Raw genomic sequence first — 12,042 nt, 5'->3', positions numbered from 1 at the left:
CTTGAACCTAGGACCACGAGAGCCAAGGGAGATGATAGTGTGTGTTAGAACTGAGACCACTCTACATATTTGCATAAGCGTGACAAAAACAAAAGACACTTGTTCTTTTTAACCTTTTTATTGCAATGTGATCTATTTTCTATTTGGAGATGTTGCTCCAACAAATATGGTGTTCTTTTTAGCCAAGATAAAAACTTTGGACACTTGAAAAAAAAAAGAAAAGCAAAAATAAATCTTGTGAACAAAAATAAAATTGTGTAGCCTTTGTAGCAAAAATGTAGATGTGAAGTTCTTTTTATGCACCAAATTGAAAATGAAGTGGATTTTAAGTGCACCAAAAGAATGAAGTTTATTTTTAATCCGTTTTCCTGAAAACAAGAAATATGAAGTTTGTTTTAAGCACCAAAAGTGAAAGTGAGATTTATTTTAGTTGCGCCAAAAGACCATGAGATTTATTTTAATTCCTTTGTTTTGAAAAAAAACATGAAATATTAAGTATGTTTTAAGCACCAAAGTAAAAGTGAAGTTTATTTTAGTTGCACCAAAAAGACCATGAGGCTCATTTTAATCCCTTTTATTTGAAAAAAACATGAAAGATTAATTTTAAACTCGAAGACTAAAAAGTGTTTCTAATTTAACTCCTCCAAAACCTGCAACAAATTGCTAGACCTGCAAAAAAAATCACTTAAAAGGTTTGACAAGCCTAAAAAATTTCATTTTTTTTACAATTATCAACTCTCTGGCTGATACAAAAGCGCTAATCTACTAGAAGACAAAAGCGCTAACATAATTTAAAAGCGCTATAACTAACAACAGAAGCACCAAAATAAACTAAAAGTGTTATAACAGCTCAAACATAAGCGCTAATATACTCAAAAGTGCTTAGACTAAACACCGAAAGTGCTAATATAAAACAAAAGCGCTACAACTCAGAAACTAGAGGCGTTAATTTAGGACAAAAGCGCTACTGCGCACAACGAAAGCGCTAAGACGCTATCTTGTTTGATTCACGTTTGCTAACAAATATCAGAAGGTTGCGTGTTCGATTCACGTCAGGTTCACCAAATGATGCTATGAAAACGGGTTTAGTGGACAATAAAGAAATCATGTTAGTAAACTTTCAACTATAAGCATACAATGAAAATGAATCCATTTCAAAGCATATCAAGAAAGATTAATAACAAAGCAAAGAGGAAAATAAAGAACTAAACAACTCTAATACTCCCTCCCCGTGCTTGATGATATTGGCTCTTCCTTGTTCCTCTCCTCTCCAAGTCCCAAATGAGTGTAGCTCTCAGCTTTTAGCACTATCCATGGATGCCATATGAAGATTCAAGATGGTTGTAAATGAAAACAAATGCTTATGCAAATGTAAAAAAATTGCTATGAAAAAACTCCTAATTAATGTCTACGTGAATTTTACTATAATAACAATGCTCAAATGCTTTTTCCTCCTTTTTTGCTTGGGGAATGAGGTCCTTTTATAGGGAAAAATGTTGATTGAATGGCCAAGATTGAGTGGGCTTGTGAAGGGTCAAGATTGATTGGTTTGGGATCCATGTGATGGCTTTCAACCCAATCCCATGATGGAAAGTGTCAACATGAGATGGCTTGAGAGGAGAGAGAAGAAGCATTAAATGCTTGGGATGACACGAGGGTTACCCTAGGAGGGTTTGGTTAGGCTTGAGTTAGTGGATAAAGCTTTATCCAATGGATAATGCTTTTATCCAATGGATAAACTCTTTTGCAAGAGTTAATGGAGATAACCATGGTCAAAGCAATAAATGCTTGAAGAGACCCATGAGTTAAACGAGGGTTGAGTTAGAGAGAAAGTCTCTAATCATTAGGGGAGGTGGAGTTAACCATTAATGGTTAGGAAAACTTTGAGGGTTAACTTGTTGAAGACATAAAATCTTTAATGCATTTGAAAGACTTTGAGATATTTTTGAGAAGTGCCCTTTGTTTGAGAATGTGCAAATGATTAGAAAGGGGGATTAGGCTAATTAGAAGGGGTTAGAAGAGTCTAGAAGGGGGTTAGAAGAGTCTAGAAGAAAGTTAGTGAGCAAGTGGGTGAGGATAAAAGGGGATTTTAATTAAAATAAAATTCATTTTTTTCAACTAAAATTGTGCAACTTGCATTTGTAGGAGAATGCAAGTGGGAGGGTTTTAAAGATTTAAATAAATATTTATTTATTTAAATGTGGAGAGGGGTTAATTAAACAAATATGCTTTATTCATTTAATTAATTGTTAGAATATGGTTTAATGAATTAATTTTAAATAAATTTATTTAATTAATAGGAGAAGAGGTTTAAGATGTGTTAATTAACTGTTGATCGATGGTTAAATAATCAAATAAATACTAAATATTTGCACTTGGTCGAGGTGTGTATCTTGGTCATGTAGGGATTGAATATAAATAAACTTATTTCCCTTCAATCGACAAAGGAGGGTGGAGAACCATTGGTAGGGAATTGGGGTTCTACTGATTGAAGATTTCTTATGGACACAAAGTTATTCATATGGTGCAAAGTCATTCAATTGCTTTACTTGTTAATTGGTTGACAATTCTATCATCACAGATAAAAATAAGTATGCTTAACGAGACAATTCTTTGATACTATTAACCTATATACATTTCGTATATCTCTAAAAAAATGTATAGATGTTGTTCTTGTTTTATGTATATTTATGTTTGGATATATACTGTTTGCTACACCATGTCTAATACTTATTTGCCTGCTTTATTCTCCTAAGTTTAAAGATTGGTGATTTTTGAAAATCTTGTATACTACTAATATTGTTGCAATCGTAAGATTCCCTTTTATAATAAGATATCTCTCGACATAATTTTTTTTTTTTTTTTTAAATATAGATATACTAATTAGCAATTTGTAATTCTTTGAAATTATGCAATACATAGCATTACTTTGTTTCTAGCACAAATACCTATTTAACCCGCTTTAAAACTTTAAAAAATAAATAAATAAATAAATCTTACAAGGTTTGTTTGCGAATACCGATGTGTCATAATATAATAATGAATTGTACAAAGAGAGTGACAGCTAGAGTTTGCACCATTAATGAATTGTACACTCGGCGTTCAGTGTTTTACATGCCCGTGTCCATATTTTCTGCACCCAGTTTCCTCATTCATTTGTTTGGCTAGTCATGACAAGGAGAGCGAGCTCTGCAGCAAAAACAAAATGTGAGTGATATATTTGTATGTCATGTTTAGCTCTGTTTCATTGTGTGCTATCTTAATGCAAACCCTTTCTCTATTAAACAATAGCTGTTAACCCTCCATTGCTTTTAGCAGCGTCATTGGAGGATTTTGCGTTTTAAGTAAACATTGCTTTCCCTTTTATAATTAAATAGGCTCACTCTATAGGATTTGAATTTTAAATTATAGTGCATGTACCAGAGACATTTTTGGGGGTTTTATCAATGTTTATTTTCTGTATCAATTTTCAGATCTTTCCAAAAAAAACAAATGTTAAATTTGTGTATAATTTTTATTTTAAATTTAGGTTTTTTTCCCAACATAGAAAGGGCCACAATAACACACATTTTTTGGGTGTTAGAGTTATGGTGGTGCTGCTAAGAACTGGAACTCTGAAAGAGCAGGGCTGGCATAGCGCACCTGAGAGGCAGGTAAGGATTTTTTAATAAATCCTTGCTTAGACTATGAAGTTTGACAGTATCTAAACAAATTTATCTACTTTGCCATTCATTATTCGCATCATGCATTTATCATAATTCATTTTCTCAATATATTTTATGATTTCAATCAAGATTGAATTCTATTTATGCCCTTGACTTGCGAATAAGTTAAAAGAGCATTAATGGCTAAATAAACTATATTTCCTTTAACCAGTGGACACTAATATCTAAAATTTAGTCAAATATAAATTAAAATTGCTTAATAAATTTAGGCAGCCACACCTTTCTCATCTTCTGTCTGATTCCTCTTTCACAAGTTACCTCCCTTTTCATTCTACGATCTCTCGAATATGTAGCCTATATTGTTTTATATACAGAAATAAATGAATGTGAAGTATATATCTATGGGGCTATTTTTCTAGTTTTCAAATGATCAGCTTCATTTAAAATGTCCAAAAATTAGATTTGTTAATTAATAATATTTTCAAATACTAGTACAGAAAGTTGTTACATTTGACAGAAATTTTATGGAGTTATATTAAATCCTTTTTTTAAATTTAACAACATTTCAATCATTTACTATTCATTGGGTGAAAACTTTGTTCCATCATGAGGGATAAAATTTCATATTCATATATATATAGTTTAGTAATTGGCATATGAGTGGTAACTGGTGCTCTTCCTCTATGTATTGTAACACACGTGTGTATGTGTTTGCTTATGATTATGGGTGCGTGTATTGTTCTCCCCGGTTCAATCCTCCCACCCTGAATATCTGTTTGATATAGCTCCCCTGGACTTAACCTTCACTAATTGAACATCTGCTGGTAGATGTAACCTCCCCTGGACTCAGCCTTCACTAATCGAATAATAAGAGAATGCAATCTCGTTTACATAAATCCAGACTAATTAGATAAGTGCAAACAATAGTACACAACTAACCTAAATTAATTTTATGTGACAAATTTGGGACATGAGCTAAACCCATGCCATTTCCAATTTTAGTTTTTGTTCACTGTAAAGAGTCGGCATAATGTGGTCAACATATCAACTTTTACATTGGGGCTATGGAAAAAGCTACTACATTGACCCAACTTTGCACCTTGATTTAATCTAGGTTATATATATATATATATATATTTGTATATGTATGTATACGTGTGTATGTGTGTATATGTATGTGTATATATGTATATATATATATATATATATATATTTGTATATGTATATATACGTGTGTATGTGTGTATATGTATGTGTATATATGTATATGTATATATGTGTATATGTATGTGTATATATGTATATGTATATATGTGTATATGTATGTGTATATATGTATATGTATATATGTGTATATGTATGTGTATATATGTATATGTATACGTCTATGTATATGTATATGTATATATGTATATGTATACGTCTATGTATGTGTATTTGTATATTTATATGTATATATGTGTGTATACGTGTATATGTATGTGTATATGTATATGTGTATGTGTATGTGTATATATATATATATATTTGTATATGTATATGTATACGTGTGTATATGTATATGTATATGTATATATGCGTGTGTATGTGTGTATATGTATGTGTATATATGTATATGTATATATGTGTGTATATGTATATGTATACGTCTATGTATGTGTATTTGTATATGTATATGTATACGTGTGTATATGTATATGTATATATGTGTGTATACGTGTATATGTATGTGTATATGTATATGTATACGTGTATGTGTATGTGTATATATATATATATATATATATTTGTATATGTATATGTATACGTGTGTATATGTATATGTATATATACGTGTATATGTATGTGTATATATGTGTGTATATATGTGTGTATATATGTGCGTATAAGTTTAGAGTTAGCTCGAAAATGGGTCACCTTCAAGTCTGGAAATTGACGGTCACCCCTACCTGTCATATGAAAATTTTATGATGGTGTGGTCATTTCAATGCCTTTCATTTAATATTTTCAGAAAAATATTAATTGTAAAAAATTTGAATAATTTATAATAAGTATTTTATATTTAAATGTTTTTTTATCAATTTAATCAATCATATATATCAAATATGAAAAAAATATTTTTATGATTAATAAAATAATGCAAATAATCTAGTTATAATTTTAAAAGATATTATTATGCATAATTAAATTAACTAATTATGTTTAATAGAAATTTTTTAAAAGTACCAATAAAACTAAAACATTTTATTTCATTTGTGTGAAATTGGGATACAAATCATAAAATAAATAAAATGATAATCGATTATATTTATTAATAATAAATGTCAATCTTAAATTAACTAAGTTTGTAAATTCATATGAAAAAATAGAAACCATCTGAACAATTCATATTAAAATATTTTTAAAATTAGAAAAAATTATATCCTATCTTTTAAAAATATTCTAAATCAGTTTGTATTTTTACAATAAATTTTTAATTAAGTTGTCAATTCATACGGTCTAATAAATTTTTAAATTGTCATATACGGAAGTGAAAAAACCTCCATATAGACCATCAAATTCCAGGTAAATAATGGGTCGCCTGATGTGAGCTTTGGAACAGGGTGTGAACATTCATTGAAGTGTGCACACACACATATGTACATGCACAAGTGTGTGTATATTTAGCTGATATACTATATTTTGTGGCAGGTTTAACTTGGAAAGGTATCTCACATTGGGAAAAATAACTTTCAGGCAGTTGAAATATTCCTTACCTCATACTTGAAAACAAATTTTAACTTGCATCCAATATTTTCGTTTAACAAGCTGCAAAAATATTGTCTTGAGCTCAAGAATTTTGTAGTTCTAATATTTTCATTTAAGAGGTTGCAAAAATCTTTTCTCGCTCTTAAAGCCCAATATTTTTAGATTTACTTTTCGTTTATTGTGAATAGATTGAAGAGAGATTAGTTTTGGTTTATCTTGTTTCAAAAAAAATCTGCTTTTGTACGCTTGTGTAATACTTTTCTTGCAAACTCTGTCCATTTTTCCTAATCAGAATTGTTCACAGCATGACACAAATTGTGTAGAATTTTGAGATAATTCACTTGCAATGGTTTCAGCGAGTTTTTTTTGCGAATCTATACACAGCCTGATCACTTTTGGTTGTGTTATTTCATTTTAAAACAATTCTGTTGTTATCTATTAAATGAAGGCATTGGTTCTGTGGTTTTATCTATGGCTGTTTTCATGTACGATATTATTCCAATACCTAGTGTTAGATCTCTATTTGTTCTCCATGTAGGGATATTTTGAACTTTGAAATGAATTTTATGTTTATTTTGTTTCCCCTGTTCTTGAGGTTATTACATCCTAAAGACCAAAATGTGGAGGCATAGATGAGGCATGTGAACTCTTTAACAAAATGCCTCAAAGAAATGTGGTCCCATGGCATGCCATGATTGCAGGATACACATAAAATGTATGTACTGAATATATGCATGTATGTATGTATATACACACACTTACATACATATACATATACATACATATGTGTGTGTTTGTGTTGAATATATTTACCTAAATACATATATGTTTGTATATTTATGCGACATATGTGTGTACATATATGTATATATATGTACATGCACATATATGTGGAGGCATCAACAAGGCATGTGAACTGTTTAACAGTGCCTCCAAGAAATGTGGTTTCATGGCATTGCCATGATTGCAGGATATGCACAAAATATATGCATTGAAAATGTACATAAATAGCAATCGGTGGAGCTATGGAGGCCAGTCTTAAATCACGCACATTAAGCAACATATTAAATCTAGAGAATGTCAGTCAACTCTGAGTGTTTAACACTTTTAAGTTTTAAGCCTAAAAGTCAAAACTCAGTATGTGTGATTTAAGCCAACTGAGCTTTGGAACTTGGCAACAAAGAGACAGTTTGCAGGGTTTGGAGTTTCAATAAAAATGGCCCCTAAATTCGATCCTTCTACAGGTTGTAGAAGTCTTCGTGAGAGTTACTGGAGGAGTTGGCACTGCTTCTTCGCTGGCGCCAAATGTTGGACCTCTCGGTCTCTCTCTGAAAAAGATTGGAGAAGAGATTGCGAAAGAAATGGCTAAAGATTGGAAGGGCTTACGGATAACCATAAAACTCAAGTGTCCAAAACAGGCAAACTAAAGTTGTTGTGGTTCCTAGTGCCGTGGCACTAATCATAAAGGAGACGGCTATTCTCCATACAAAACGACGTCTGTTCGAAAATACAAAATCTGCATATCGCAACAGATTTTTATGCAATTTTCACTGATCTGATCCTCTTAATCCACCTTCTCAATGCTTAAAAATGCAAAAAATCTGCTGAAAAACAATTACGTTATGAAGATTTGTGTTTTTGCAGCTGTGCCGTTTTGTATGAAAAATAGCCGTTGCCAATCATAAAGGCCTTGAAGGAGCCCGAAAGGGAAATGATGTAATGTCCCCACTTTGAAATAGAATTTAATAATCAATAATAATAATAAAATTAAAATATAAAAAAATATAATTTAATTAAGTTAATGAATGATCAAAAGACATGGAAGGGAAATTTGTGACTCCCTCAACAATGAGATATAAAAGGGAGATGAGAACCTCATTTCAGAGGGGGATAATTTAGGAAATTAGAAGTGCAAATCTGATTTAAATAAGAAGTACAGATCTGATTGTGAAAGGTTGTGTCCCTTTCAAAGGGCAGAAATAATGAAGAGTTGCACTCTTTCAAAGGGTGCTAAATGGTGAAAGGGTGCGTCTCTTGCCAAAGAGCATACATGATGAAGATTTGTGACCTCTCCCTCATATTGAGAGATATAAAGGAAAGTAATCAAAGCATCCAGTGATATCACCACGGATTGGATCGGATCAGAACTGTTATTAAGTTACAGGCAGTAACATCTTTGTTCTAGGTGGTATGCATGGGGATGTGCTTAATATGTATGCTTAATAAATGATACCTGATAATGTTCTTATGTAGAATTTAATAATAATATTAATATGGTCTGCAATAAGTATGGTAGTTATACTTAATTTCATATATATTCAGAATACATGAGAAGTTAGTATATTTATAGCTTAATGCTTGTTACTACTGTCAGTATTTAAGAAAGTTAGGAATGGAGTTGTTTCCAAAGAGGGGCAGTCTAAATCCAATCAATAGGATGATTCCCAAGATAGGGTAAGGATCAGCGTCCTGTAAACTTTGAGGGTATGGTCCCAAGATAGGGTAAGGGCTTGGAACCGTAAACTTTGAGGGCACCTATTGTATTTTGGTTTCTAAGTGCTTTGGTAACATAAACATTCCCTTCTTCCTTACAACTGAAGTAGTAACGTAGGTTAACACTTGCATTAAGAATTATGGATGATAAAATTAATTATCTAGTATGATATAATTAGTTATGTAGTATGGTAAATGAACAATTTACTTATTAATAATTGATAAATTAATTGAACTATGGAATATCACAAATTTGATTTATGTTAAGATAGATTTGTCTTCTAATCAATCTAGTTGAACTGTTGAAGTCATAAGTATTTTGAAATAGATTAATTATGGTTAAAACAGGCCTAAACCTAGTAGGGGACATTACAAAGGAGAAGTACAAAAAAAAATATTGAACATAGCGGCAACATCGCTTTGGATGGTGTTCTCGAAATCGCAAAGATAACAAGGCACCAGTCCATGGCGAAAGCCATCGCGGGAACGGACAAGGAAATTTTGTGTACGTGCCTGTCTGTGACCTGATCAATTAAATATGGAATGTATGCCTTAAATATCTAGTGCTTAATTGTTCCAATGAGTGAGATCAAAACAAAGAAGAAAAGTTGAACTTCATATATTTGTAATGATGAAGACATTGCGAACTCGAATGTTTCCTCTCTGTTTTGAACTTCGTTTAATTTGTGTGTGCCTGTATCTATGTGCGTAAGGGAAAATAAGCCAGTTACATAAGTATCTCTGCTAATTGAGTAAATGAAGTATTCATTAAATAAATGTCATAAATAAGTGAGCTAGGAATTTATTGTTCACAATGCTTGATTTTTTAGATGAATTTCTTAGAACCTTTAAACTGACTGGACTTTTCTTGGGTTCAACTAGATATGAAAATATTATAGAGTGTCTCAGAAATTGTATTCATGTATATTTGAAAGGCAATTTTGAACAGGTAACTGTCACTAAGGGATAAATCACGAAAGGTATTTAAGTGTATATACCTGTAATTCGTAATAGTAAGTCTTCGTTTTATGCCACTTTGCCCACATGTTCATAATGCATTGTTGCAGCACTTGATTTGACCTATTTGGTGTATGAACTGAGTCCTACCTAGCATCCATCTGTCATTTCGTACTTCTAGTTCTGATCATCGTAACCTTCACTAAAATATTATTATAGGCACTATAAGTTTATCTTTTCAAATTTCATCAACATATACATGAATATATTTTTTAAAAATTTTCTCTTTACCTTAAGGCATGTGAATAGCTGAGGCACACTTTTTAACCACATTACATCATGGAGTGCACTCATATTGATTATCTTATTATTCCTTAAGATACTAAATAAAATTATATCCTTCTATTAGTAATTTGACCCACAGTGCATCTGTAATCACCATTGCAGCATGCCTTGACAGAGCACAAGCCTGTGCCCTGTATGGCATAATTGATAATTGTATATGAATGCTATTTCTGTTATGTAGGTGTTTGAATGTCTAAAGTGCATGTATACTTGCGCATGTGCAAAAAGGAGATAAAATGTTCACTTATGTCATGTAGCAGTTGTATTTTAGATCCTCTATATAAATTACTTCCTGTGCACCGGCTATCAGTGATTTTTTTTGCATTTTAGATTATGTTGCACTTGTACAAATCTTTTGTACAACATGTTGTCATTACAAATCTGATGTACAATATGTTGGTTTCCACCAAGTGTTTGAATAATTTTGAAATGTGATTAATTTTTTATGTAGCTGATATTGTATGAATTAGATTTGGAGTTTATTTTTGTTTCCTACTGCTGAGGTAGGCATGGCTACCTCATGGCTCTGCTAACTTAATGAGATCTATTGAGATTCATGTTCTTGGATTATTGTTAAATATTCTCATTTTTGTTGAAATGTCCGTAAAAACAAATGTTTTTTTGTTCTATGTGCTTTTTTCGCTGAAGAGTTAGTTTCTCTGCCAAAAGTGACTGGTTCATTTGAATTCTGCATTGAATGGTTTTTCTGCAGGGAGCTTTTGTTTGGACACTGTCAAAGTGAGCCTAACACCTTTATCATATTTTGCAGGTTACTTTACCAATTCGCTTCTTGAAGAAACTCAGTCTAGCTGATGTAATGAATTGCGCACATTCTCTGTTGAGTTTTACTTCGTTTTATTTTACAGGTTCTTTTACCTTCTGAAGAATATCCACTGGTGCCATTATCTTTCAAAGGAAATTGGTCCAGTTGTTGCATTGGATTGCATACATCTTCGTTGTTTGTCAAATTAATTATTGTTCTATAGAGTTGTGATGTCTCCATTCATATTTATCAAATAATAATATAAATTTCACAATATTATATTATTGACAAAATAACAAAGTAATTAGAAAACAAATATAATAATAAATAAATTCAGAAAAACAATTATTCAATGAAAAACAATATACTAGCTCTTTTATCCTAAGGAGGTGCAAGGGTTATGCCGATAGGAAATTATATAAATTAATATATAAGGAAGTTTAATTGGCAAAATTTTATGTAAAAAGTCTATTTTTGTGTATACAAATTTTGAAATACAATCTTGATTTTAATTTATTTATGAATTTCACACCAAAATTATAATGGAGGTGCAATGGTTATGTTGATTTTACAAAGAATGACATTTTATGCCTAGACTTGTTTGTATAATTTGATATTGTTTTCTCAACCTAATCAAAATTACTAAACATCAAGAATACAAATCCATTAAATTGATGCACGCAAAAAGATATGAATCTAGTTGGAGATAAGTGGCAAGGGTTCTATTTTATTTGGAATAATAAAATGACACCTCCACAAAAACTGAAACAGGGCATATTTCATGCATTTACCCGTCATTTGCATGTCAAATTGTATCCAAAATGGATTTTTGTTTACAGACATTTTGATGTCATTGTAGATGCCTCTCGACATAATAATATTATTTATATATAATTAAAATAATTAATAAATTTTATTTATTCTTAACAATTTTTAATATACTTATTGTAGAATCCTTCACAAAATTAAGTAAAAATAGTGTTTTGATATACAACATTTAAAGTTAGAAATATCACAACATTGTTAAGAAAAAAAATATATAAAAATGTTTTGTTAATTTCTTATCATTGA

At 31.0% G+C, this 12,042-nt stretch overlaps 1 protein-coding gene across 3 annotated transcripts; it reads left to right on the top strand.

Moving 5' to 3' along the window:
• The first annotated feature begins 3,042 nt into the window (after window positions 1–3,042).
• LOC131034833 (uncharacterized) lies at window positions 3,043–11,255 on the top strand. 3 transcript variants are annotated; one of them, XM_057966434.2, is made up of 3 exons: window positions 3,043–3,207; window positions 3,530–3,653; window positions 10,978–11,255. In XM_057966434.2, exons 1-3 carry the CDS (start codon window positions 3,083–3,085, stop codon window positions 11,089–11,091), a joined length of 363 nt encoding a protein of 120 aa, XP_057822417.2. In that variant the 5' UTR covers window positions 3,043–3,082; the 3' UTR covers window positions 11,092–11,255. The 3 variants fall into 3 exon arrangements, 2 of the variants coding, with proteins under 2 accessions (XP_057822417.2, XP_057822418.2); XM_057966435.2 differs by having other exon boundaries at window positions 3,051–3,207; window positions 3,584–3,653; XR_009103851.2 differs by lacking the exon at window positions 3,043–3,207 and adding an exon at window positions 3,220–3,344 and having other exon boundaries at window positions 3,584–3,653.
• Window positions 11,256–12,042: the final 787 nt, after the last annotated feature.

This window comes from Cryptomeria japonica, chromosome 3 (genome assembly GCF_030272615.1).
Source record: "Cryptomeria japonica chromosome 3, Sugi_1.0, whole genome shotgun sequence".
NCBI classification, from domain to species: Eukaryota; Viridiplantae; Streptophyta; class Pinopsida; order Cupressales; family Cupressaceae; genus Cryptomeria; species Cryptomeria japonica.
The sequence above is the reverse complement of the archived record's forward strand: the minus strand, read 5'-3'. Positions and strand labels throughout refer to the sequence as shown.

Excerpts from the sequence above, each read along its gene's own strand:
- LOC131034833 (XM_057966434.2), top strand. The coding sequence starts at position 3,083 with ATGAATTGTACACTCGGCGTTCAGTGTTTTACATGCCCGTGTCCATAT. Across the intron at positions 3,208-3,529 it reads CTCTGCAGCAAAAACAAAAT|GTTTTTTTCCCAACATAGAA; the intron begins GTGAGTGATATA and ends TTTTAAATTTAG. Across the intron at positions 3,654-10,977 it reads ATAGCGCACCTGAGAGGCAG|GTTACTTTACCAATTCGCTT; the intron begins GTAAGGATTTTT and ends CATATTTTGCAG.